This window comes from Bufo bufo, chromosome 4 (assembly GCF_905171765.1).
Source record: "Bufo bufo chromosome 4, aBufBuf1.1, whole genome shotgun sequence".
NCBI classification, from domain to species: Eukaryota; Metazoa; Chordata; class Amphibia; order Anura; family Bufonidae; genus Bufo; species Bufo bufo.
This window is the reverse complement of record NC_053392.1, coordinates 383,982,579-384,010,506: the sequence shown is the minus strand read 5'-3', so window position 1 is coordinate 384,010,506 and position 27,928 is coordinate 383,982,579. Positions and strand designations below refer to the sequence as shown.

The 27,928-nt window shown below is 44.7% G+C and overlaps 1 protein-coding gene across 3 annotated transcripts in view; it reads right to left on the bottom strand.

Moving 5' to 3' along the window:
* Nucleotides 1–1,236: 1,236 nt before the first annotated feature.
* Nucleotides 1,237–27,928, bottom strand: part of ARFGEF3 (ARFGEF family member 3) — a 133,014-nt gene continuing 106,322 nt past the window's right edge. For 2 of the 3 annotated variants that reach the window (XM_040429210.1, XM_040429211.1), the window contains exons 29-35: nt 18,288–18,402; nt 17,579–17,681; nt 17,367–17,498; nt 16,637–16,767; nt 9,446–9,454; nt 6,794–7,985; nt 1,237–2,073 (exon numbers count right to left, since the gene is read on the bottom strand). In XM_040429210.1, coding sequence (XP_040285144.1) covers nt 1,882–2,073; nt 6,794–7,985; nt 9,446–9,454; nt 16,637–16,767; nt 17,367–17,498; nt 17,579–17,681; nt 18,288–18,402 — 1,874 coding nt within the window. In that variant the 3' untranslated portion in view covers nt 1,237–1,881. The remainder of the gene's footprint in view (nt 2,074–6,793; nt 7,986–9,445; nt 9,455–16,636; nt 16,768–17,366; nt 17,499–17,578; nt 17,682–18,287; nt 18,403–27,928) is intronic. The other variant, XM_040429212.1, reaches the window with a different exon arrangement.

Below are 27,928 nucleotides of genomic sequence, written 5' to 3'. Positions count from 1 at the left end.
GCACACATGCTCGACTACTGCTCCATTCATGTGACTGGTAAGGGTCCCAGTGGCGAGACCCCGACCGATCAGACAATTACCCCCTATCCTGTGAAAAGAGGATATGTTTACTGTACATTTCGACACGGCCCCTTTAATGAAGGGGTCACCATATTGTACAGTTATGCTAGTAGTAAATGTCCCAAAAATAGCCTCAACAATTCAATGTCTTTAGGATAATAGTATAAAAATATACAGTAATGAGAATAGCATTGACCCATAAAACCTGAACACAGGGCAATAACACAGAGGGCCCAGAATGAAAAGAACAAACCTGCAATGCATTTAGTCTCTGTTCACATTCAAGGCAGAAGCATGGCATCATTGTAATAAAGCAACTAATGACTATAGAAAACAAAGGATCATGGACCAACATACAGATTAGTGATATGATTGACGGATATACCTATTGTGTTGCATTGTTCTACCAATATTATTATGTAGCAGTCATTTCTTAGCAATGCTTTACATATTTATGTGAGGATTTGGAAACAGTTTGATATATTATAGTATTGGGTCAGTGCAGTCACCTGTGTGCAGACCAATAATCGAATAACTGCTACGTATATTATACGTGTGACAGACAAACAGCAAAGTGGAAAACGCTATAGTAATCGTCTTCATGTGGAGGTACACAATTGGCAGTGCAATGCAACTCCTTAACCCTTTACATGATCTCCAGATTCCGCCACTGCCTTCTTGCTCAAATCGCTTCTGCTGTCTACTCCAGTACAAAAAGTAGGCACATAATACATCAGCAGATGCGCCTCTAAACTGAAGGGACACTTGTAACTAGTTTAGTGTGAAAATGGAAAGCATACTTGCACCAAGGGATGCAAGGTTAGGTCATTACAAGGAAAATGCATAAAGTCAGTGAGTGTAAGTCCCCTTTAAAATGCTAAAAATGTAGAGGTGCTTAAAGGGTTTTTCTAGTTTGCATCAATATCCTTTAAAATAATCATTTATGACGGTAGCTGTAATTTTGTAATGTCTTTTTTTCACCTTTATTGCTCCTATCTTCTGTTCTGGGTGGTGGTCACATGACCATGTCCATGCAGCTCTTTCTTATTTCCTGTGATGTAATGTCCATGGGCGTGTCAGTGATAGGAGAGTGTCTTTGTAACTGGGTGGGAGGAGTTATAAACTAGGTGGGTGTTAGGGGCGGTGCTGGAGCTATGGCAGAGAAAGGAGAAGTGCATCATGGGTTTAGTTGGATACAGCAACAGGAAGTGCTACATACAGGATGGAAACAACCCATTGGAGTGATTGGACTCTCCTGACCCGTTTTCACCCCGTAAACCAAACTGGAAATAAAATAGCACGGGAAAGATGCACATCAGGTAACTACATAAGCATATATGTTAAATACCATAGTAATCCTGGAATACTCCCTTTAAGCATTTAGGGAGTACAGTGTGGTCTCTTGTAAGGTCAACTACATCACCCTACTGGCATGTAAAGCAGCAAATCTAGGTATTTATAATCCAACCAATCTACTAGTAAAAGACCAGCCTGGCACTGCAGGGTTCAGCTGGTTTAAGAGATGAATTTTGGCGAAGCTCTGAAAAAGCTGTCATATTTAGTATTACTTTAAGCAGAGTATAACCAGTATTGTAGTGTCTTGGCAGGTAACATAACTACATACATAGAGAAAATAATAACTATTAGACATTCTTAGAAATGGACAAGACAGTTATAAAGCAAGATAGGCAAAATATTTCAGACCTTTAAATATCCATGATGTTTTCTACTTACAAAATGTAATAAACCTTCATTAGAATAGATTTTGTTTTGAAATAGGAATTTGATATGTAAAAATGATAGGGGCATCATACAATGACCTTATAAAATGATGTCATAAATTCTGCCGACCCTGCCCAACCATTCCCGGACTGCCTGACGCACGCGGATGTCATTTACATGACAGGTCAGCTGGCTGATGCAAGGAAACACAGCAGGTTGCAGAGCAGCAAACATCTGGTCCGGCAGGATTTGAATCTGATTTAGAATGGTTAACACCATGTTGGTCCAGGCCTAAAACAGAAAAATACATATATTGGGTACTGTACAGGAATGCCTAAATGTATTATAAATATTATATATCTTGGAACATAAAATTACGATTCATGAACCTTAATATTTGGTCACCTGTACAATGCGATATAAAACTGGATAAAAGTAATGCAATACTGATACAATCACAAACAAAATTGTGTGATACATACTCAAAATGGAGGGTGAAATATACAGTAGGTGAGACAGCTCGGCCCATATGAGCTTACAAAGAAAAGGGCTTGTTGTTTTACAAGTCAGTTGCTGAAAGAGCAGCTCCTGCCCTGGAGAACCAGGCATGACCATGATACTACAGTCGTGGCCAAAAGTTTTGAGAATGACACAAATATTAGTTTTCACAAAGTTTGCTGCTAAACTGCTTTTAGATCTTTGTTTCAGTTATTTCTGTGATGTAGTGAAATATATTTACACGCACTTCATACGTTTCAAAGGCTTTTATCGACAATTACATGACATTTATGCAAAGAGTCAGTATTTGCAGTGTTGGCCCTTCTTTTTCAGGACCTCTGCAATTCGACTGGGCATGCTCACAATCAACTTCTGGGCCAATTCCTGACTGATAGCAACCCATTCTTTCATAATCACTTCTTGGAGTTTGTCAGAATTAGTGGGTTTTTGTTTGTCCACCCGCCTCTTGAGGATTGACCACAAGTTCTCAATGGGATTAAGATCTGGGGAGTTTCCAGGCCATCGACCCAAAATGTCAACGTTTTGGTCCCCGAGCCACTTAGTTATCACTTTTGCCTTATGGCACGGTGCTCCATCGTGCTGGAAAATGCATTGTTCTTCACCAAACTGTTGTTGGATTGTTGGAAGAAGTTGCTGTTGGAGGGTGTTTTGGTACCATTCTTTATTCATGGCTGTGTTTTTGGGCAAAATTGTGAGTGAGCCCACTCCCTTGGATGAGAAGCAACCCAACACAACAATGGTCTCAGGATGCTTTACTGTTGGCATGACACAGGACTGATGGTAGCGCTCACCTTTTCTTCTCCGGACAAGCCTTTTTCCAGATGCCCCAAACAATCGGAAAGAGGCTTCATCGGAGAATATATGACTTTGCCCCAGTCCTCAGCAGTCCATTCACCATACTTTCTGCAGAAGATCAATCTGTCCATGATGTTTTTTTTGGAGAGAAGTGGCTTCTTTGCTGCCCTTCTTGACACCAGGCCATCTTCCAAAAGTCTTCGTCTCACTGTGCGTGCAGATGCGCTCACACCTGCCTGCTGCCATTCCTGAGCAAGCTCTGCACTGGTGGCACTCCAATCCCGCAGCTGAATCCTCTTTAGGAGATGATCCTGGCGCTTGCTGGACTTTCTTGGACGCCCTGAAGCCTTCTTAACAAGAATTGAACCTCTTTCCTTGAAGTTCTTGATGATCCTATAAATTGTTGATTGAGGTGCAATCTTAGTAGCTACAATATCCTTGCCTGTGAAGCCATTTTTATGCAACGCAATGATGGCTGCACGCGTTTCTTTGCAGGTCACCATGGTTAACAATGGAAGAACAATGATTTCAAGCATCACCCTCCTTTTAACATGTCAAGTCTGCCATTTTAACCCAATCAGCCTGACATAATGATCTCCAGCCTTGTACTCGTCAACATTCTCACCTGAGTTAACAAGATGATTACTGAAATGATCTCAGCAGGTCCTTTAATGACAGCAATGAAATGCAGTGGAAAGTTTTTTTTGGGATTAAGTTAATTTTCATGGCAAAGAAAGACTATGCAATTCATCTGATCACTCTTCATAACATTCTGGAGTATATGCAAATTGCTATTATAAAAACTTAAGCAGCAACTTTTTCAATTTCCAATATTTATGTAATTCTCAAAACTTTTGGCCAAGACTGTACATAGTCACTTGGCCAATTGAATACACTACAGCAGGAGAAATGTGTGGCCACCAGCAGCTTCCACAGCCAATCTCTGGTGGGTTTCAGCTGCTGGACCTGTAATTTTCAGCTGATCATTAGTGGACCATTATTTAGAAAAAGGGTTTGCTTTAAAGGTGGCCAGCCATACACATTAATATAAAAAGACCCGCTACAAATTTGTGTATTATCAATGAATTTGCCGCTTTGGCTGGGGCTGGCCAACAATCTAATATGTATGGGAGTTCTTGACTTTCACCCGACAGATAGTTACATACTTAATACAGTTGAAAAAAGACATAAGTTCATCAAGTGTAGTCTTGTCGCCATTTGCGCCTAGACCCTCCCCTGCTCTGCCTCTTTCACACACGAGTTGAACTGACATGGGACGCACTGCTGTCAGCGCGTGCCATGTTCTTCTCAACAGCACAGGGGAGAAGGAGGCAGTCCCTCCCCCCTGTGCCGCTGCCACCAATGGACTGATACCAGGGAGGAGGAGGAGGGGAGGGGCTGTGGCCACTGTGCCACCAATGAATATAGTTTATGCTTAATACAAACGCAGGCTGTGGGTGCCGGCCATATCCCAAACCCGGCACCCAGCCTCTATGACTGCGTGCTGCAATCTGCCGCAATTAACCCCTCAGGTGTATAATCATTGTTGGCACAGTGCGCCCCCAACCCCCCCCAGTATTATAACTATTATAATCATTGGTGTGGTGGCAGTGGCCACAGGGTCCCCTCTCCCCTCCTCCTCATTGGTGGCAGTGGCCACAGGGTCCCCTCCCCTCCTTCTCATTGGTGGCAGTGGCAGCTTCTGATCGGAGCCCCAGCAGTGTAATCCTGGTCTCCGATCGGTTACCATGGCAGCCAGGACGCTACTGAAGCCCTGGCTGCCATGGTAAAGCTCCCTGCTGCCGTGTACACAAAGCACAGGGCAGCAGGGAGAGTATGAAGTCCTATTCACCCTAATAGAGCTCTATTAGGGTGAATAGGACAAGGGATGAAAGATCCCAGGTTCTAGCCCCTAAGGGGGCTAATAGTAAATAAAAACACCATAATACAAAAAGTTTAAAATCGCCCCCCTTTCCCAATTTTACATATAAAATATATAAACATATTACATAATTGCCACGCCCGAAAAAGTGCAAACTAATTAAAATATTAAAAAATATCTCCTATGCGGTGAACGCCGTAACAGAAAAAAAATAAAAAACTTGCAATTTGCATTTTTTTGTCACCTTGTCCCGACAAAAATTAGGATCGGACTGGTCTATTATGGTCCAGACGTTCCATAAAATACGGAATGCATGCGGCTTTTTTGGCGTTTTATTTTTTGGGCATGGTATCGAGTATCGCAATACTTTTTTATGGTATCGAATCAAAATTTTGGTATCGTGACTAGGTAAGATTTTTTTTTTATTATACCGTAATTATATGTATTTTAAATTTGGCGACTAAAAATTTTATTTGGCTCCTAAATTTTTCAGGTTCGGAGCCAATGGCTCCTTGATATTTTTTTTTAGTCTGGAGCGCTGTAAAGGTAAAGTAATACAAACAAATAAAAATCATCTGCGAATACATATGGTGTAGAAACCACAATATCATCAGGATGAAATGGAAGAAGAAAACATAATGGGGTCCCCGGCGTTCACTAGAATTAGCTTTGCATGTCCACAGGACCGCATGATCGGATATGCGTTTCAGGGACAGGAAACGATGCATCAAGCATTCCAGTATGCACTCCATGAAGAGGAACTGATGCATATCATCAACTGTACTCTGAGACACCAGTTCCAGGCACAGGAAATGATATACACTGAGTTCCTCTTTATGGAATGCATATATTTGTGTATCTGGGTCTTCATGATTGTCCTTATTTTGGACCAGTTTTCACACATTTATGTGAGGCCATAAGAAGTCCTACATAAGGTTTATTTTATTGTATACAGAATTTTAAATTTGTGGTGCTTAATAAAGATCCATTTATAAGGCTATGTACACCTTTGGAGGCAATTTTTGTTTATGATTGTATTTTACTCATTTTTGTCTAAAAATCATATTTTCAATTGGCCATTCTGTCACAAAAGGTTAACTATTTTTCTAGCTCTGTGAATGGTACTTTCACCTTTACTTTGTGCTGGTCATCTAATAACCCTTATCTCTAAACTACTAAGAGGTCATAAACACTTATTTAAGCCACATTCTTATCAGTAAAATAAGGATTGAGCTTTGATGAGTGTTTATACTGTCAGAGAGCAGAGATAAGGAACCTGTCATCTCCCCAAATGACAGAAAATCCACATGCTGCTACTGCAGCATCTCAGCTATGTGCATAAAAAGGACTCCATATTTTTAAGAAAGACCAATTGAAAAAAATTATTTTAGCTCTAAATAAGTACAGTGCAATAATAAAGGTGTACATAGCCTTTAAATTATCAGTGGATGCACAGTCTGTTGTATAGTCTTCCTGTTATTTGTAATATTGTAGACAATGACTGGCAGGGAGGACTGGAATGGCACCATTAAAGTGGCAGTTGATTCAACAGATTAATAGAATAAGCATTTTTTTACACCAACCCCCTTACTCCAATCTGTTTAAACCTAACTCTGCATGGTAAATATGTTTTTGTTAATGAGGTTAAAGCCTTACTTCTGTGTTATAACTATACTCATCTTTGTAATGCCTCCACTTCTGTCTCCTGTATCAGTGACCACACATGCACATAAGCAGGTACAGCCTATTTATGATAAAGGTTGCAATGAACTGAGCATATACTCGCTGTACAAAGTTACAGCAAAGTTGGATTACCTGTATTTGCGCTTCTGCATCCCTTGTTGAGATATTGAACGTGCTAACAGTGGATCCAGAGCGGGATCTCTTCTCCTGCCTCAAGATCTCAGGGCCAGCACTGAAGGAGTGTCTCATCTGAGTTTGGTCAACCAGATGTTGAGGTCTTTGCGGCATAGGAGACTCCTGCCCTCCCTTTTTATCCAACTTTGTGTCTTTAACGAATGTAGTCAGGTTATGTTGTTGCTTCCTCTTTTTGTATTCGGTCATGAGTTTTGCAATTGTTTTGTCGGTAGCTATGGTATAGATTTTGTTGCCAGCGTTCTCCCACCATTCCTTCTTTCTGCCCTGATCTATTTTCTCCAACTTAGGACTTTGTGGCATTGATGCAGCAAAACCTCTTGATGGGACATTATCAATAGGGTGGTCCCTATTAAGATATCGGTCATCTTCAGATGGTGTTTCTTTCCCTGAGAGACCACCAGTTGATGGTGTTGAGGTTTCTGACTGAAAAGATGGTAGGATGAAGAAAGGATCTCCCTTAATACCTGGGTGATCCTCAGTATTTTCCAGGTCCAGATGCATCTGAATGTAGTTATTACAAAGTTCCATGCACAGTTTGTGAAGTCTCTTAACCAGCCAAGCCCAATCTGCGTTGCTGACCGGCTGAACACTCAGTGATGGAACTCGAGCCCTCCACTGTCGTTTTTCCTTCCCTCTTGGAGGACTGACTTGAGCAGTTTCCTCAAATATATCTTCATCCTCTGATGAACACTGCTGGGAGGAATCTGAACTATTGTCATCTTCTTCAAACAATATCTTCTTCACAACCTCAGCAGTAATGTTGTCTTGATTGGTCAACAAGGCACAAATTAAAGCCTGAAAGTAGATGTTAAAGCTCATTGCCGATTGCCGATAAAGATTTGCAGCTCCGCCAATGCCAGAAACTTTCATTAGTAAGCATTTCAAACCAGGACGTGCATCAAATTCCCTGGCTGTCCTATAGGAGTCCAACAACAGGTCAAAAATAACAGCCAAGTTCTGCATTGAAATGTATCTCAGAAATCCAACGGTTTTAGCTTCAGGGGGAGAAGCAGCTTTATCCTCAGTCATTGTAGGGCATTTTACAAATTCTTCCAGCAAAATGTCATAAAGGTTTTGTAGCAGAACTTGATGAGAAAGCAAGCTGACTACAATGGTCCTGAATGGAATACTTTAAGAAAGAAGAACGGGTGTTAGGAGACCATGATCTGCATTAGCATTGCTTATCACTTCTACTCCATTGTGCTTTAAATAATGCATTACATTAGAGATCATTTACCATTATATATTAAATTCCACTAATTCTTATATATGGTTTGTACTTATTAAGGGAATTGTATGTGCAAGATCTCCACAATCTGGTTTGACTACCAGTTTAGACTCTACTGGATCTTTTTTCCCCTTTTCTATTTTTTCAGCGTGGTGATCAGCTGATCACCATGTGTTTAGCTACTGAAATTCCTGTCTATAACAACTGATCATTGCGTATCTGCTCTAGAGAAGAGACCACCCTCTATAATGTCTATATGTTCTAATATGGTAACATGACACAGCTGTCCTAATGGGATAACCCCTTTAGCCCCAAAGACCTCCAGTATGCAGAGGTATAGTTAGCAATCTAGTGGAATTCAAGGTTGGGTAAAACAGTTCTTAATGCGATGCCCCTGATAAACATCTTCAATATCTCAGCTCTTAGATCCTTCAAAGTTCTGGTGGGAAATTGGGTCAGCTACAAATATATGCAAATTGAAGGGGAGGAGGTGTCTTGGGTGCTACTACCTCCATGCTATTGTTTCTAAATGTTCCATTTTAGGCAGGGAACTAGCTGTCCTTAAAGAGACCAGTCCTATATGTAGACTTTTTAGCAGTGCTCCAAGGGAAAAAAAATATGCAAAGAGGTATCTCCCAAGGAAAGCGAACCATCTTGCTAGCACCACCTTCTGGAAGTGGATCCCTGTTCGTCAAAATCCAAAACACCTTGGGATCTGACAAGGGAAACTAGCCAAACCAAATATCCATTTGTAGACAGTTGTTTTGGGGTGCCCCTTATCAGTATGGAGGATTCTAGATGGCTAGATGCGATGCCCTGGATGCAGCTTAGGCAAGGTACTGTCTGTCCTTAAAGAGATCAACCCTGTATTGAGACTCATACCCCAAGACTTGTTAAAAAGTTGGATTTTGACTGATAGAGAGCCACTTTCACAAAGTGGCGCTAGTGAGATTGTTCTCTTTCCCTGGGAGATACCTCTATGCAATATGTTCCACTGAGAGAAATACTTTGCTAATGTGTGTTACACCAATCAGCTAATAATTTATTTGGATGGAAAATACCCCAAATGGCGTTTTGTGGTCCGAGACCCTGGGACCAGGGTGTGTTTCAGTCACTGCATGTTATACACTTCTAGTGAGGTTGCTCTTACTCCAAGAGAAAGCGACAACTATGCTGATCCAGGATCAAAGCAGCGGCTGTCACACTTTAACCCATGTGGAGCACAACATGCTGTCACAGATGTATAGGTAAGTAGAAGGTACAAAAATAACAACAACATTTTCAGTGCATTTGATGTAACCACTGTCTGACGTTTTTGCTAGCTTCACAAAGCAAGAGCTCCATGCAACATAAGATCTTACCCCAGCTTTCTGTTTAGTAGCACAGCGTTAGTTACAGGCAGGAAAGAAAAGGGCAGAGAGTTAGAAGCTGTACATGCAGCAATTACACCAGTACATATAAAACAAGAGACAACGATGATAACATGGACTAGCTATGGTCAGCAGAAAATTAGAACCTCCTCCACTGCTACCCATGACTGGTGACAGTGTTATCAGAATGGAATCACAAATAGTGAAAGAGAATAGGGGCCACTTAGAAAAAGAAATGCCAAAGTTCTCTATTTTAATGTCCCCTAATATCTTTCAGAAAGCAAGATTAAAGGTGAAAATTTTATATATATATATATATATATATATATATATATATATATATATATATATATATATACACACACACACACACACACACACACACACTGCAGTATCACATGACAGAGATTTGCTTCCTTATGATTTTACAAAATAGCCCGTGCGCTGTAGAGTCATAAGTAAGACACAGACATATAGGAAAAAGTGACCTCTACAGTCAGTCCATTGACCTTCGGCTGTGGACATAAGAAAGCCAGGTCTCGCAGCTGTACTTATCATGCACTTATACCATTAATGTCCGATGGGTGCAGTTCCCATCTCTAGGAATCGCACCTATCCCTCGACCTCTGTCTCACAGCTGCTGCAAATGTTTTTTTTTTTTTTTTACTTGCATAGAAGTCAATGGGGAGAACAGGGCATGTGCAGACACCTCTCCTTTCACACAGAGGTTGACATTGATTTTATATGCTAAAAATGTCAAGGGAATATCCCTCTAAGGATCCATGCATGTACAATAATAGCACAACAGAACAAAGGCAGCTAAAAGCAATTCAAATATTTATGAATGTTCAGAGAGCAGAAATTTAAAGAATTAACATTAGAAGAGCAAGACTATGCAAACAATATGTACAATACAAAAAATAAAAGTACCGTACATTTTGTATGTGCAAAAATCTATACCAATGAGAGGCAAAATTCTTAATTTACCAGTAACCACTAAATAATCATAACTAGCTACAAGCCCCTTAAAGGGGTTGTGCAGGCAGTATATATTGATAACCTATCCTCAGGATAGGTCATCAATATTTGAAGCTTCATTACACTGTGCATCGTCTCCCCTCTAGTGGTGATGTAGTGTAATTACAAGTACTCGCTCTATTCAAGTGAATGGAGCGAGTACTTGTAATTTCACTGCACTTCTAAGACGACGGGCAATGTAATGAACAGGAAGAAGCACACGCAGCTGATCGGTGGGGGTGTTGGGTGTCACACACCGGCCGATCAGATACTGATGACCTATCCTGAGGATAGCTCATCAATATTTACCGCCTGCACAACCCCTTTAATATCACAGATACAGAACCCTAGGGTAACCTAGATAGTAAAAGCTATCTAGCAGTCCCCAAACTAGTCAAGGAAATGTGTAGTCACAATGTGCAGAAGAACATCATGTGACAGAGAGGGATAACGCATTATTCACATTTCTTTACAATGTTTGGCTATTTCTTTTTAATTATGGCAGTACTATTCCACCAAAAACGACATACAAAAATATTCCTTCAGTAGCAGTCAGCACAAAGATTCAACTCATATACATATCGGTATCATAGGGAATCCATTGTCAGTTTACTGCTGCTGTAGAGGGAGGATGCTCTCTGCCAGTATAATAGGCTATAAATATGTAATAACAAATGTTTTGATAGTAGTTCCTCTTTAACCTCAGGGATACCAGAGGTTTTTTCATTTTTGCGTTTTTATTTTAATTCCCTGTCTTCCCAGAGCCACAAGTATGTGGACTTGTTTTTTGCAGGACAAGTTTTACTTTCTGATGCCCCCATTTAATATGGCATACAATGTAGTGGGAAGCAGGAAAAAAAATTCCAAATGGGGTGGAATTGAAAAAAAAAAAAACAACGCAATTCTGCCACAGTTTTATGAGTTTTGTCCCTTCAGCGTTCTCTATGTAGAAAACCGAGCCGTGCCCTTTATTCTCTGGGTCAGTATGATTACAACAATACCTCATTTGTGTAGTTTTTGTGTTCTAAAACTAAAAAATATAAAACTTTGGAAAAAAAAAATATTTTTACATTGCCATAACTTTTTTTTTTTATAGTTATGTCTAGTTATGTGTGGGGGAAGGGGGGGGGGTCATTTTTTGAGGGACGATCTGTAGTTTTTATTGATACCATTTTGGAGTGTGTGTGACTTTTTGATCACCATACAGTGGTCGCGCTTGACATCTAAAAGCTTAAATGCCTGCGATCAACATTATTGCCGATTGCAGACATGAGCTACTGTCATATATAGCAGCTGGCCTCTGCTGTTTGAAACGGTGCTACGGTGCCTGCATTACGCGTGAGAGCAGTGGCGTTGCAAGGGGGGTGCGGGGGGTGCGGACCGCACCGGGTGACACCATTGATGGGGGTGACACCAGCAGGGCCGATTTACGAATCATTTGTATTGCCGTCCTCAGGAGAGGGAAAGATGTGTCTGGGATTCGAACCCACGACCTTCTGTATCAGAGGCAAAGCACTGCGATGCAGCCTCTTCCTGTGTCCCGCCCTGTATGTCCATATATGGAGTCAGGCTGTATTTCAGAAAAGCTTCTGCTGGGATTCGAACCCACGACCTTCTGTATCAGAGGCAACGCATTTAACCTCAAGACCATAAGAACAGCCTTGCTACTGATTGAAAAATTATAGCTGTACATCTATACACATGACAGCTGCCCTAACACACCCAGCACTGCTATATCTCTATATGACAGCTGTCCCAGCACACTCAGCTCTGCTATATCTCTATAAATGATAGCTGCCCCAGCACACCCAGCTCTGCTACATATGATACACATGACAGCTGCACCAGCACACTCAGCTCTACTATATCTCTATATATGACAGCTGCTCCAGCTGTCATGTGTATTAGATGTAGCAGTGCTGGGTGTGTTTGGGCAGCTGTCAGGTGTATAGATGTAGCAGAGCTGGGTTTGCTGGAGCAGCTGACATATATAGAGATCTAGTAGAGCTGAGTGTGTTGGTGCAGCTGTCATGTGTATTAGATGTAGCAGTGCTGGGTGTGTTTGGGCAGCTGTCATGTGTATAGATGTAGCAGAGCTGGGTTTGCTGGGGCAGCTGTCATATATAGAGATATAGTAGAGCTGAGTGTGCTGGTGCAGCTGTCATGTGTATTAGATGTAGCAGTGCTGGGTGTGTTTGGGCAGCTGTCATGTGTATAGATGTAGCAGAGCTGGGTTTGAGCAGCTGTCATATATAGAGATATAGTAGAGCTGAGTGTGCAGCTGTCATGTGTATAAGATGTAGCAGAGCTGGGTGTGCTGGGGCAGCTATCATTTATAGAGATATAGCAAAGCTGAGTGTGCTGGGACAGCTGTCATATAGAGATATAGCAGTGCTGGATGTGTTAGGGCAGCTGTCATATGTACAGATGTACACTTAGCCAGCTAAGTCTCACATTTTTTCAGTCAGTAGCAAGGCACCTCTTATGGTCTTGAGGTTAAATGCTTTGCCTCTGATACAGAAGGTCGTGGGTTCGAATCCTAGCAGAACCTTTTCTGAAATACACAAGCACTGACTCCATATATGGACATACAGGGCGGGACACAGGAAGAGGCTGCATTGCAACGCTGACATGGAGGTAAGTAGAAGTGTTTTTTTTTTTTTTTTTTTTTTTAATACCCGACTGTTACTGCCATGGGGGGAGCAGGAGGCACTTGATACTGGCACATGGGGGGAGGGGGGTTGGCACCTGATACTGGCACATGGGGGGGGGAGATGGCATGGCACTATGATACTGACACATGGGGGGGGGGGGGAGAGGCACTTGATACTGGCACTTTTGGGGGGGGGGATGGAATGGCACTATGATACTGGGACATGGGGGGGAGGCACTTGATACTGGCACTTTTGGGGGGGGGGGGGGGGAGATGGCATGGCACTATGATACTGGGACATGGGGGGAGGAGAGAGGCACTTCATACTGGCACATTGGGGGGTAGATGGCACTATGATACTGGTACATGTGGGGGGGAGGAGAGAGGCACTTTATACTGGCACATTGGGGGGTAGATGGCACTATGATACTGGGACATGTGGGGGGGAGGAGAGAGGCACTTCATACTGGCACATTGGGGGGATGGGAGATGGCACTATGATACTGGGACATGTGGGGGGGGGGGGGGAGAGGCATTTGATACTGGCACATGATGGGGGGGCATCTATGGGGACACTAGGCCGGCAGCCCATCAGAGGCCGGACACTGAGGGGCATCTACAGGGGCACTATATATGGGGCATTTTATACTGGTACATTATGGGGGGCACTAGCAGGAAGAGGGAGAGGAGCACTATGGGGGAATTCACTGGGGGCACTATATAGGGGTATTTTATACTGGGACATTATGGGAGCGCTATGAGGGACATTAGCTCAACTGGGGGCATTACAAGGGGGTATTTTTTGCACTGTCACATTAAAAGGAGAATTATTTCTACTAGGGGGGGAGGGGGCATTATGGTGGGCTTTATTACTCCCCCATGGTATGACCCCCTAGTAGCAGCACCAGCCTCCCCCTGCTCTGCTATCCCTCTGCCCCTTCTCCAAATCCTTATTATGAAATCTTTCTCATTAGGATAAAACACAACATCAGCTCCGCCGAGCCCCCGACCAAAGTGTGGAAGTGGCGTCCGAGATCCCCAAGGGCCGAGCCAAGTAACTAAGTTTTTATGTGAAATATGTTTGTTATACACATATAGCCTACACTGTGCCACACAATACACAGTATACCTCTACACTGTGCCACACAATATACAGTATACCTCTACACTGTGCCACACAATATACAATATACCTCTACACTGTGCCCCGCAATATACAGTATACCTCTACACTGTGCCACACGATATACAGTATACCTCTACACTGTGCCCCACAATATACAGTATACCTCTACACTGTGCCACACTACATACAGTATACCTCTACACTGTGCCCCACAATATACAGTATACCTCTACACTGTGCCACACTACATACAGTATACCTCTACACTGTGCCACACAATATACAGTATACCTCTACACTGTGCCACACAATATACAGTATACCTCTACACTGTGCCACACAATATACAGTATACCGCTACACTGTGCCACACAATATACAGTATACCTCTACACTGTGCCACACAATATACAGTATACCTCTACACTGTGCCCCACAATATACAGTATACCGCTACACTGTGCTCCACAATATACAGTATACCGCTACACTGTGCCACACAATATACAGTATACCTCTACACTGTGCCCCACAATATACAGTATACCGGTACACTGTGCCACACAATATACAGTATACCGCTACACTGTGGAGTCTGTTCTATAAGCACCATTGTTTTGTGGTGGCGGACAGAAAATAATCTGGAAGTGCCCCTCCCGAGACCAGGCTCTGACTGCTAGGGGGGGTCTGCTGAGCTAACGGATGCCCCCTATGGCAGTAGCACCACCATAGCCCCCATATATGGCTAAAAAATTTGCTTCGGGGAGGGGGGGGGGGGAAAGGGGTGACACCATTTTCTACCGCACCGGGTGACACCAGCCCTAGCAACGCCACTGCGTGAGAGGTCACCATGTTTAAAGACTCTCATAACACCATATATGTACAGCACTGAGAGCCTAAGGCGTGTATTACACCAACAGAATATCTGACCAATATCTGTTCAATCAGACGAATAGTTGGCGTGTATAACAAAAGATCTGTGTGTGTAATTGTCCATCTGACCAATGAGTAGTCAGAAAATCTGTCAGATAATCTGTTGGTGTAATACAGGCCTAAGGATTAAAGCTTTGGAGCTGCTTTGTGGACTTACCTACCTCTCCGAGAGACTAAATGGTGTATTATACACACAGATGCCACAGACGATTGTCTGGAGAGAAGCATTCCCTCCCGGAACTCGTCAGATAGCTAGCGGAGGACACAGCTGCTATTACATGCAGCGATGTCCTCCGTGGCATGGGGAGGAGAGATCGCTATGCCATCACTCGTCCCCATGCAGGGCAGAGGTGTGCTGGCGGCAGATAGTTATTATACGGCACAATCTGCTGCCGGCACTATTGTGATTTTTAAGCAAGCTTAAAAATCACAATTGCCTGATGAACAAGCAATCATTGGGCATTTGAAGGCAGCAGTATTGGACTGCCAGATGATTGCTACTGAGAGTTCATACGAGCGCTCGTTAGCGATCTTCTGCCAGAAAATCTGGCAGTCTAACACACCCTTAAGAAGTGATAGGGGAGATGCAAAGTCAAATGTGTGTTGCTCTCCTTTTTTATTTTGGCCTGCAGCAGAACAACAGAGCTCTTAAAGGGGTTTTCAACATGAATAGAAAGACGTCCAACACATAATGATTCTTTCAAGTCGCTTTAGTCTTTATTTATATTCTTTAAAGGGGTTGTCTGACTTCCGCAATTGGCATTTATCATGTAGAGAAAGTTAATACAAGGCACTTACTAATGTATTGTGATTGTCAACGTTGCCTCCTTTGCTACCCCAATTCATTCTTCCATAAAATTTTTCCAGGGGTTACGGCCCCGTTGCAACGCGGATACAAGGTGGCCGAGCGCTGCTGTGCATGCTTACTTATGAGAGCTCCCAGAGTCCCAGCCACCAGAGAGGCCAGCAGTTTTAACTATAATGTGCAAGCACGACCACTGATGCAGTGAGCAGTGTATAATGTGATGGAAAAATGAATCAAGCCAGCAAAGGAGGCAATATGGAGAATCACAATACATTAGTAAGTGCCTTGTATTAACGTTCTCTACATGATAAATGGCATTAGCTAATGTGAGACAAACCCTTTAATGACAATAAAGAGGACTCTGCTCAGTCGTTACTGGTGTCACCAGTTCATTTCACTAAATGTAAAGACTTTTGGACATTGCAGTGATTGGCTTGTAATACTGGACAACCTCTTCGCTGCTTAACACAAAGCACACCAACCAAGAAGAGGCAAGAATTATTGGTATTCTGGACCCTGACTATTCTCTGGTATCTGCTGAGAAATGGCCAAAAGTGCAGAAATATGACAAATGTTACATCTCCTGGGACTGATTCTGACAGCCTTAGATGTTAACCTACTTGTCTATCTACCTACCACGAGCCTTACCTTTTCTGTGTGTGTCCATTGGGCTTCTCATCTGGAGGCAGCTCAATTATAAGCACGCAGGACTGGGCATGTTCAAAGCCTTCCTTATTGTTTGGGGTTTTTGGTGAGCACTGGGCATCTAACATGAACACCTGCCAATAGAAATGACATCAATGATTATGGGTTGGTGCAAAAGGTAATAATGATTCCTGAATTTGATGAATTTAGGATTTAATTTTGACATATCACCAAGTAGAGGATAGTGCAATATATATATATATATATATATATATATATATATATATATATATATATGTACTGAGCTATTTCTAACCATTTCAACTTTTACATCATCTAGAAATTTAGAAGACACAGTTGAATGTGTGTCAATTAAAAACCGAGAAGGTGATTCTGGCATTATGGTTGCTCACACTAATCTTTCACTTCTGGCTTCTTCCACAATATTCTGGAGTTATCAACAAGCAATTCATACATTATACATCATTAATCGGAAAGCAGTACTTTAAATGAATCATCTCATCTTCTTCAAATTTAGTTCCAAGGGTTCATAAAATTTTCATTCCCAGTGAGCACACTAACTGGATTCTGGCAAAGGCATATTTTCCATTTCCTGGCCAGTAGCCAATCAGCTTGGTCATGGCGAGCGACAACATTATGCTGTGGGTAGTTAGAATAAAAATGTATAGTATACCTCATTCTTAAGTGCCATATATCACTTGCAGGCCCTTACCTGTTGTGTCATGGCACGGATTCTCCAGTATTCGGCTTCTGCATTGGGGGATAAAGATGGTGCTGCTACCTTCACTTCGCAGGCATCTCCAGAAAAACTTTCCGACCCACTATGGAAATAACCTAATAGATTCTGATAGGAGATGGTACTTAGTTATGCGCTTACAGAGGAAATTTGTATTAATTTTATATAGAACATTAATCATTTCTTACCTTCATTGGTTCTAACGTAGCTGAAAATGCATCCTGCAAAGCACAACAAGCCAGTCTCCACATCTCCTCTGTAAAGACTGGTCCTGTGGTTACCAATACATATCTAAAAACAGAAAAACACAATGGGATCAAATACAAAAAAAGACATAAGGACATAACCGTCCAAATACAACAAATTATCCCCTATCCTGTGGATAAGTGGTTGGTTGGTGGGGTCTGACCTCTGTTCCCCTATTTGAATGGAGCAGCAGACACACACATGCATGTCCGCTGCTCCACTCTCGTGATCGGCAGTGGCCCCAGTGGTTGGACCCCTGTCAATCAGACATTTATCCCTTATCCAGTGGATAGGGGACACAATGCTGTAAGGGGACATTTCTTTTAACCCCTTAAGGACCACTAATACGCCTTTTTACTGACGTAAACATAGGGGGTTTTAGCTAAACAGCTTGCTTCAATCAATCATTACATGTACTTAAAATGGTGCATTAAAAACTATAACTTGTCCTGCAAAAAATAAGACCTCATACAAATACATTGATGAAAAAGCAAAAAAGTTATAGGTCTTGGAATGCAATTTTTTTTTTTAAATGTGCGTGGTCACTAAGGGGTTAATAACATTGTTAACTTGTGCACTGGAGACACAAGGTTATATTGATTTCCACTATGAAACTACTACTTCCAACATCTGATGCTTATCAATACCTACCTAATACAGGAACAGCCCACTCGAGAGATGGTTTCAGTAGGTTCAGCCACACATGCCACAAGCAGCTTAAATAAATCTTTCAGCATTGTGTTAATCATATTCTCATAGCCTATGTCTGTAAGGAAAGACGCAAAATATTAAATACTTGACTCAGAAAACTGTCATAAAGCATGATAGAGATATATATATATATATATATATATATATATATATATATATATATATATATATATATATATATATATATATATATATACACACACACACACACACACACACACACACAGTCGTGTCACATTATTACGACCAATTCCTACTTTCGACAAAGGCAGTTCTTGGTTCATGAAGGACGTCGTGTGTCATGAGCTGGCTTGGTGGGTATATAAGGTGTGTGATAGGCTGCCTGCACACATATCCCTCGTTATTGCCATGGGTAAAAAGGGGTGATTTATCAGACTTGTAAAAAGGGATGATTATTGGCTTTCGGGCCAAGGGTGGCAGTATTTCTAAAACTGCACAGTTTGTGAACTGCAGAGCACCATGTGCCATTGATGTAAGAGATGAACGTCGGCTATGAAGGTACACAATCACAGTCTGACACACTGCAGTGGAGCAGCTCACAGCTAAAATGAACCAGGGGGCTACAAGACGTGTGTCTAAAACAGTTCTGTGAACCCCACTGTGTATGAAGACAGTTGGTCACTGCAACTCTAACGAAGTTGCATCAGCAAAAAAAGGCTTCAGTTTTGGCAGCAGTATTGGAATTGTACCTCTGCTGATCGGCAAATGGTTGCCTTCTTTGATGAGTCACGTTTTTCTGCTTCATCAGAGAACAAACACCCTGCAACCATTGCTGGAAGAACACAAACTGGGGGTGACAGAGTTATGCTCTGGGGAATCTTTTCGTGGCATTCTTTCTGCCCTTTCATCCATAAAGGCACTATCAACTGATTTGGGTATGGCGTACACCCATAGATTCTTATTGGGTGGATGGGATCTTCCAACAAGACCATGTAACATGTCACACGGCTAGAAATGTCCGACACTGGTTGGAAGTGCATGACCAAGACTTTTAAGTACAACCCTGGCCACCTAATTCCCCAGACTTGAACCCAATTGAGCTTCCGTGGGACCACTTTGATCGTCATGCTCACTCTATGTATCCTCCCCCATGCACCCTTCAGCAGCTGTGGGATGCACTGCAGTCATCATGGGTCCATATACCGGTGACAACCTACCAGGACCTTATTGAGTCACTCTCACCACGTCTAGTTAGAAGCCCACAGGTCCTTAGTCTCCACATACACATAGTTTTACACCAGGTTTCCATAACAACCCAGCCATTTTTCTTCACTGCTGTAGGTCAGCTTTAAAGGGGCAGCGCGCTGTGGATGACACTGTTAAGGGAGTGATGTGCTGTGGAGGTCACAGTTAAGGGTCAGGTAGGGTGGCCATTCAGGCCACCCTCAAAAGATGGACTTAAAAACCCTGCCCCCAGGCCCACTTTGCCACGCCCCGATCTGGTTAGGCCAGCCCCTCCCACGCCACAGCCGACAGGAATTGAAAAAAAATGAAGGTAAACATCAACTTCTGTCAGCTGTAGGGGTGGGAGGGAGGGTGACTTTCTTTCTGCAGCTCACGCTCAGACAGCACAGTGCTGCTGTCGGAGAGTGAGCTGTTCAAAAAGGACATCCCTGTGTCCGTCCAGGCCCTGCATCGGACGGAGGACAGGGAGTATGAAAGCCGGACTATCCGACCTAAAATCGGACCTCTGGCCACCCTAGGGGCAGGCTACTGTGGAGGTCACAGTTAAAGGGGTTCTGCAGTTCTTTTAAACTGAAGATCTATCCTCTGGATAGATCATCAGCATCTGATCAGCGGGGATCCGACACCCGGGACCTCTACCGATCAGCTGTTTGAGAAGGCAGCGGCGCAGCCTACTCGCTGTTTACCGCAGGCCCAGTGACGTCACGACTAGTATCACTGGCCTGGGCGGGGCTAAGCTCCATTCAAGTTTCTATGGAGGTCAGGGTTAAGGGGCAGATTACTGTAGAGGCCACTGTTAAGGAGTGGAAATCACTGTTAAGGAGAAAGGGGCAGCCGCTGTGGAGGTCACTATTAAAGGGGTGGGGTACTGTAGATGTCACTGTTCTAGTGGATACTGTCAATGTCTTTTAACGACACACACAAACATTAAATTAAATGGATGAAATATACCTGTGCGAAGACGGGTCCTTCTGCAACAACCCAGCAGCAGGACCGCTACCTCCGCCTTTGTGCAAGGAGGAACAGGAGGAGCACTGCCAGAGCCCTGCAAAATGACCTCCAGCAGGCCACAAATGTGCATGTGTCTGCTCAAACGGTCACAAACCGACTCCATGAGGGTGATATGAGGGCCAGACGTCCACAGGTGGGGGTTGTGCTTACAGCCCAACACCGTGCAGGACGTTTGGCATTTGCCAGAGAACACCAAGATTGGCAAATTCGCCACTGGCGCCCTGTGCTCTTCACAGATGAAAGCAGGTTCACACTGAGCACATGTGACAGACGTGACATAGTCTGGAGACGCCGTGGAGAACGTTCTACTGCCTGTTACATCCTCCAGCATGACCGGTTTGGCATTGGGTCAGTAATGGTGTGGGGTGGCATTAATTTGGAGGGCCGCACAGCCCTCCATGTGCTCGCCAGAGGTAGCCTGACTGCCATTAGGTACCGAGATGAGATCCTCAGACCCCTTGTGAGACCATATGCTGGTGCGGTTGGCCCTCGGTTTCTCCTAATGCAAGACAATGCTAGACCTCATGTGGCTGGAGTGTGTCAGCAGTTCCTGCAAGACGAAGGCATTGATGCTATGGATTGGCCCGCCCGTTCCCCAGACCTGAATCCAATTGAGCACATTTGGGACATTATGTCTCGCTCTATCCACCAACGTCACGTTGCACCACAGACTGTCCAGGAGTTGGCAGATGCTTTAGTCCAGGTCTGGGAGGAGATCCCTCAGGAGACCATCCGCCACCTCATCAGGAGCATGCACAGGAATTGTAGGGAGGTCATACAGGCACGTGGAGGCCACACACACTACTGAGCCTCATTTTGACTTGTTTTAAGGACATTACATCAAAGTTGGATCAGCCTGTAGTGTGTTTTTCCACTTTAATTTTGAGTGTGACTCCAAATCCAGACCTCCATGGGTTGAAATATTTCCATTTTAAAATGTTTGTGTGATTTTGTTGTCAGCACATTCAACTATGTAAAGAACAAAGTATTTCAGAAGAATATTTAATTAACTCAGATCTAGGATGTGTTATTTTTGTGTTCCCTTTATTTTTTTGAGCAGTGTGTGTGTATATATATATATATATATATATATATATATATATATATATATATTACACACACACACAGTCAGGTCCATAAATATTGGGACATAGACACAATTCTAACATTTTTGACTCTATACACCACAATGGATTTGAAATGAAACAAACAAGATGTGCTTTAACTGTCGACTGTCAGCTTTAATTTGAGGGTATTTACATCCAAATCAGGTGAACGGTGTAGGAATTACAACAGTTTGCATATGTGCCTCCCTCTTGTTAAGGGACCAAAAGTAATGGGACAATTGGCTTCTCAGCTGTTCCATGGTCAGGTGTGTGTTATTCCCTCATTATCCCAATTACAATGAGCAGATAAAGGTCCAGAGTTCATTTCAAGTGTGCTATTTGCATTTGGAATCTGTTGCGGTCAACTCTCAAGATGAGATCCAAAGAGCTGTCACTATCAGTGAAGCAAGCCATCATTAGGCTGAAAAAACTAAACAAACCCATCATAGAGATAGCAAAAACATTAGGCGTGGCCAAAACAACTGTTTGAAACATTCTTAAAAAGAAGGAATGCATCGGTGAGCTCAGCAACACCAAAAGACCCGGAAGACCACGGAAAACAACTGTGGTGGATGACCAAAGAATTCTTTCCCTGGTGAAGAAAACACCCTTCCACAACAGTTGGCCAGATCAAGAACACTCTCCAGGAGGTAGGTGTATGTGTGTCAAAGTCAATAATCAAGAGAAGACTTCACCAGAGTGAATACAGAGGGTTCACCAAAAGATGTAAACCATTGGTGAGCCTCAAAAACAGGAAAGCCAGATTAAAGTTTGCCAAATGACATCTAAAAAAGCCTTCACAGTTCTGGAACAACATCCTATGGACAGATGAGACCAAGATCAACTTGTACCAGAGTGATGGGAAGAGAAGAGTATGGAGAAGGAAAGGAACTGCTCATGATCCTAAGCATACCACCTCATCAGTGAAGCATGGTGGTGGTAGTGTCATTGCGTGGGCATGTATGGCTGCCAATGGAACTGGTTCTCTAGTATTGATGTGACTGCTGACAAAAGCAGCAGGATGAATTCTGAAGTGTTTCGGGTAATATTATCTGCTCATATTCAGCCAAATGCTTCAGAGGACGGCACTTCACAGTGCAGATGGACAATGACCCAAAGCATATTGCAAAAGCAACCCAAGAGTTTTTTAAGGGAAAGAAGTGGAATGTTATGCAATGGCCAAGTCAATCACCTGACCTGAATCCGATTGAGCATGCATTTCACTTGCTGAAGACAAACCTGAAGGGAAAATGCCCCCAGAACAAGCAGGAACTGCAGACAGTTGCAGTAGAGGCCTGGCAGAGCATCACCAGCATCTGGTGATGTCTATGCGTTCCAGACTTCAGGCTGTAATTGACTACAAAGGATTTGCAACCAAGTATTAAAAAGTGAAAGTTTGATTTATGATTATTATTCTGTCCCATTACTTTTGATTCCTTAACAAGTGGGAGGCACATATGCAAACTGTTGTAATTCCTACACCGTTCACCTGATTTGGATGTAAATACCCTCAAATTAAAGCTGACAGTCGGCAGTTAAAGCACATCTTGTTAGTTTCATGTCAAATCCATTGTGGTGGTGTATAGAGCCAAAAATTTTAGAATTGTGTCGATGTCCCAATATTTATGGACCCGACTGTATATACACACACATCTACTAGTTTTTTTGCGGACACACACTTGCAAACAAACCACAATTTCGGGATGATGTGTGATTCCTATGACTGAGTAAGTATGACTAAGTATGAAAGTAGCTCACAGAAGTGCTGTATTTGTCTACTTGGGTAATGCTGAGGTTTTAAAGGATTTGTCCAGCTCCTGTATTTATTAATTATTTAACAAAAGCTTACAATGTTATAAAAAACTAACTAAGTAATACTCACCTTACCAACCCCCTCCATTCCCAAGCCTCCAGTGACTAAAGGTTAGGCTAGGCTAGGGTACGCACACAGGTGGTGGACTCAGGAAGCGGTGGCACAGGAAGAGCAGGGGATCGGTAAGATGAGTATTAAGGCTGTATTACCAGGCTGTATCCCTCCCAGCAATCGCCTGCTCGCTAGTGGAGGAGACCGCTGCTATCACAAGTAGCGATCTCCTCCGCAGCATGGGGAGGAGCGATCAGTATGCCAACGCTCATCCCCAATACTGTGTAGTAGTTTGCTGACGACAGATCTTTATTAGACACCACGATCTGCTGCCTGCAAACAATATATTTTTTTTAACATGTCAAAAGATTTTGATTGCCCGATGATAGAGTATCGGACAATCAGCGGCAGTATTACACTGCCAGATGATCTCGAACGAGTGTTCATAACGAAAAATTGGGCAGTGTAATAACGAGATTTTTGTATAACTTACCAGTAAAATCTCTTTCTCGCTCTTCCTTGGGGGACACAGGAAACCTTGGGTATAGCTCATCTCCATAGGAGGCGTGACACTAAGTGAAAGACTGTTAAGCCCCTCCTCCAGCAGCTATACCCTCAGCCTGGAGAGAGAGACTACCAGTTATGTGCCCAAGTAGTTAAAACAAAGGCAAGGATCAACCAAATTAACACCAACAAGTCAAAACACCCGTCAGGGCAACCAAAACAATGGGTGGGTGCTGTGTCCCCCAAGGAAGAGCGAGAAAGAGATTTTACTGGTAAGTTATACAAAAATCTCGTTTTCTCGCCCAATTCCTTGGGGGACACAGGAAACCTTGGGACGTTCAAAAGCAGTCCAAAAAGAGGGAGGGACCACAACCCAAGATGAATTAAAGCACCATATGCATTAAGGCACCGCCGCCTGCAAGACCAGGCGGCCCAAAGCAGCATCCGCCGATGCATAAGTGTTCACCCTGTAGAACTTGGTGAAAGTGTGCAAAGAAGACCAGGTGGCCGCCTTACACAACTGTTCAGCCGAAGCTTGATTTCGCTGAGCCCAGGAAGCCACGACCGCTCTGGTAGAATGAGCGGTAACACCAAAGGGCGGCTCCCTGCCCTTAGCACGGTAAGCCTCGGCAATAGCCATCTTAAAGAAGCGGGCAATAACCACTTTAGATGCCGCCAGCCCCCTGCGCGGACCCTCCGGAACCACAAATAGAGAATCCGAGCGCCGAAAGGGTCTAGTTACATCCAAGTAGATCCTCAGAGCCCTAACAACATCCAGACGGTGAAGATCCCGTTCCCGAGGATGAGACGGGGACGGGCACAGAGAAGGAAGGACAATATCTTCATTCAGGTGAAAAGCGGACACCACCTTCGGAAGGAAATCCGGGACAGGGCGGAGAACCACCTTGTCCTGGTGAAAAACCAATAGGGGTTCTACGCAAGAAAGTGCCGCCAATTCAGACACACGCCGAAGAGACGTGATGGCAACGAGGAAAAAAACTTTGCAAGACAACAAGCGAAGGGAAACCCTACGCAGAGGCTCGAAAGGAGAAGATTGGAGAGCCGTCAGCACAACATTAAGATCCCAAGATGGAACGGAAGCGCGATACGGGGGAGCATAGTGAGCAACCCCCTGAAGAAAGGTCTTAACTGGACCGAGCGGAGCCAGAGGACGCTGGAAGAGGATCGAAAGCGCTGAGATCTGACCCTTTAGGGTACTGAGACCCAAACCCAAGTCCAGACCAGACTGCAAGAAGGATAAAATCGTGGGGAGAGAAAACCGAAGGGGATGAACATCTAAGGTCTCGCAGAAGTTCAAATAGGCCCGCCAGGTTCGGTAATAAATCCTGGACGATGCCGGTTTACGCGCACGAATCATGGTACGGACCACGTCAGCAGAAAACCCCCGCCGCGTTAGGACTGCGGTTTCAATAGCCACGCCGCTAAACGTAGCGACCCTAAATGCTGGTGGAAGATCGGCCCTTGAGAGAGGAGATCTTCTCTTAGAGGCAGAGGCAAGGGAGCGTCTGCCAGGAGCAGCATAAGGTCGGCGTACCAAGGACGACGAGGCCAATCCGGGGCTATTAGGATCGCAGGCGTGCCTTCCGCCGCGATCTTCCGAAGGACTCGTGGAAGAAGAGGCAGGGGCGGAAAAACGTAGAGGAGAGAGAACCCCGTCCAGGGAAGGACGAGCGCGTCCGCACCGTAAGCGTCCGGATCCTTGGCTCTGGCCATGAAGGTGGGAAGCTTGTGGTTGAATCTGGAGGCCATGAGATCCACGTCCGGACGACCCCAACGGAGGCAAAGAGACTCGAAGACGTCGGGGTGCAGAGACCACTCGCCCGGGTCGATCGTTGTCCGGCTGAGGAAATCCGCCGCCCAATTGTCCACCCCCGGGATGTAAATGGCCGAAAGGGCTGGAACATGAACTTCCGCCCAGCGAAGGATTAGAGACACCTCCCTCATCGCCGCCGCGCTGCGAGTGCCCCCCTGATGATTTATGTATGCCACAGCCGTGGCATTGTCCGATTGGACACGAACAGGGTGACCCTGAAGCAGCGAAGTCCAATGCCGGAGTGAGAGGAGAACCGCCCTCAGCTCCAGAACGTTGATCGGCAGTTTGGACTCCGATGGAGACCAAGTGCCTTGTACGGACCGAGGAGGAAACACCCCCCCCCCCCAACCCCGCAGACTGGCATCGGTGGTAATCACCAACCAAGTTATCGGCAGAAAGGACTTCCCCTGGAGAGGGGTCCGCAACCACCAGAGGAGAGAGGAGCGAACCTGGGGGGGGAAGGGGAAAATGCCGATCCAGACTCTCCTGAGACTTGTCCCAGGCGGACAGAATGGCAGTCTGAAAGGTGCGGGAGTGATACTGCGCGTAGGGGATTGCTTCGAAACAGGACACCATCTGTCCCAAGACCCGCATGCTGAACCGGAAAGAAGGATGGCGGTGGGTCAGAAGGCTCCGAACCGACCGATGAAGGAGCTGGCGCTTTTCTGACGGAAGCCGAACCTCCGCTGCATCCGTATCCAGCAGCATCCCCAGAAAGATCAGTTGCTTGGATGGAACAAGAGATGATTTGGGAAGATTGATAATCCAACCGAACCGGCGTAAGGTTTGTAGCGAGAGGTCCACACTGGCGGATGTCAGTGACAGAGAGGGTGCCTTGATAAGGAGATCGTCCAAATATGGAAGAAGAAAAACTCCCCTGGAACGAAGTAAGGCGAGGACAGGGGCAAGGACCTTTGTGAAAACGCGAGGGGCCGTCGCCAGCCCGAAGGGGAGGGCAACGAACTGGTAGTGGTCGGACCCCACTGCAAAGCGCAGAAAGCACTGATGACACCGAGCGATCGGAATATGAAGGTAGGCGTCCTGGATGTCGATAGAGGCCAGGAACTCCCCTTTTTCCAGAGAAGCCACCACCGACCTGAGAGACTCCATCCGGAACCGCTGAAGACGAAGGAAACGGTTTAACCGTTTTAGATCCAGAATGGGACGAACCGAGCCTTCTTTTTTGGGGACCACAAAAAGGTTTGAATAGAACCCCTTGAATCTTTCTTCCATAGGAACCGGAGCGATGACCCCTTTGTCCAGAAGGGTGCGAGTGGCAGTAAAGAAATCGGCCGCCCCTTGGGGATCCCGGGAGCGAAAGAACCAAACTGGGGGGAGGGACGCAAACTCGAGTTTGTACCCGGAAGACACAACCTCGAGAGCCCAGGCGTCGGAGACGTGCGCCTGCCAGAAGTCCCTGAACAGGAGGAGACGTCCCGGGTGGGTGGGGGCGCACCTTCAGGTAGGGTTCTGCTTGGTCGCGGGAGGGCGAGCAGGCTGTGACTTGCGCCAGGAGGGCTGGGTCCGAAAAAAAGGTTTCTTACGTCTGTCTTGGACAGGGTTAGGGGATGGACCTGAAGAGGTGCGAGGTGCGGGAGCCCTGCGGGAAGACCTGAAGCGAGAAAAGGTGGGACGGCCTCGAGTGGTGCTCCTAGTCCTAGATTAGGGAAGATGCGTACTCTTCCCCCCCCCGTGGCTTCGGAGATGATTTCATCCAAGCGGGTCCCGAACAATCGAGAACCAGTAAAGGGAAGGCCTGTAAGAGACCGCTTTGACGTGGCGTCCGCCGTCCAAACCTTTAACCAAAGCTCCCTCCTAGCCGAAATGGCCAGGGCAGACGAACGGGCTATGAGAGCCCCCGCATCCAGGGATGCCTCACAGACAAATTTGCCGGCTTGAACGATAAGTTGGGCTAGAGCACGGAGGTCCTGAATAGGGGCGTCGGATTCAAGCTCCTGATCCAGCTGAGACGCCTACTCTGAAACCGCTTTCCCAGCCCAAGCAAAGACCGGCCTGAGGGCGGAACCGGAGGCTGCAAAGATACCTTTTGTAATGG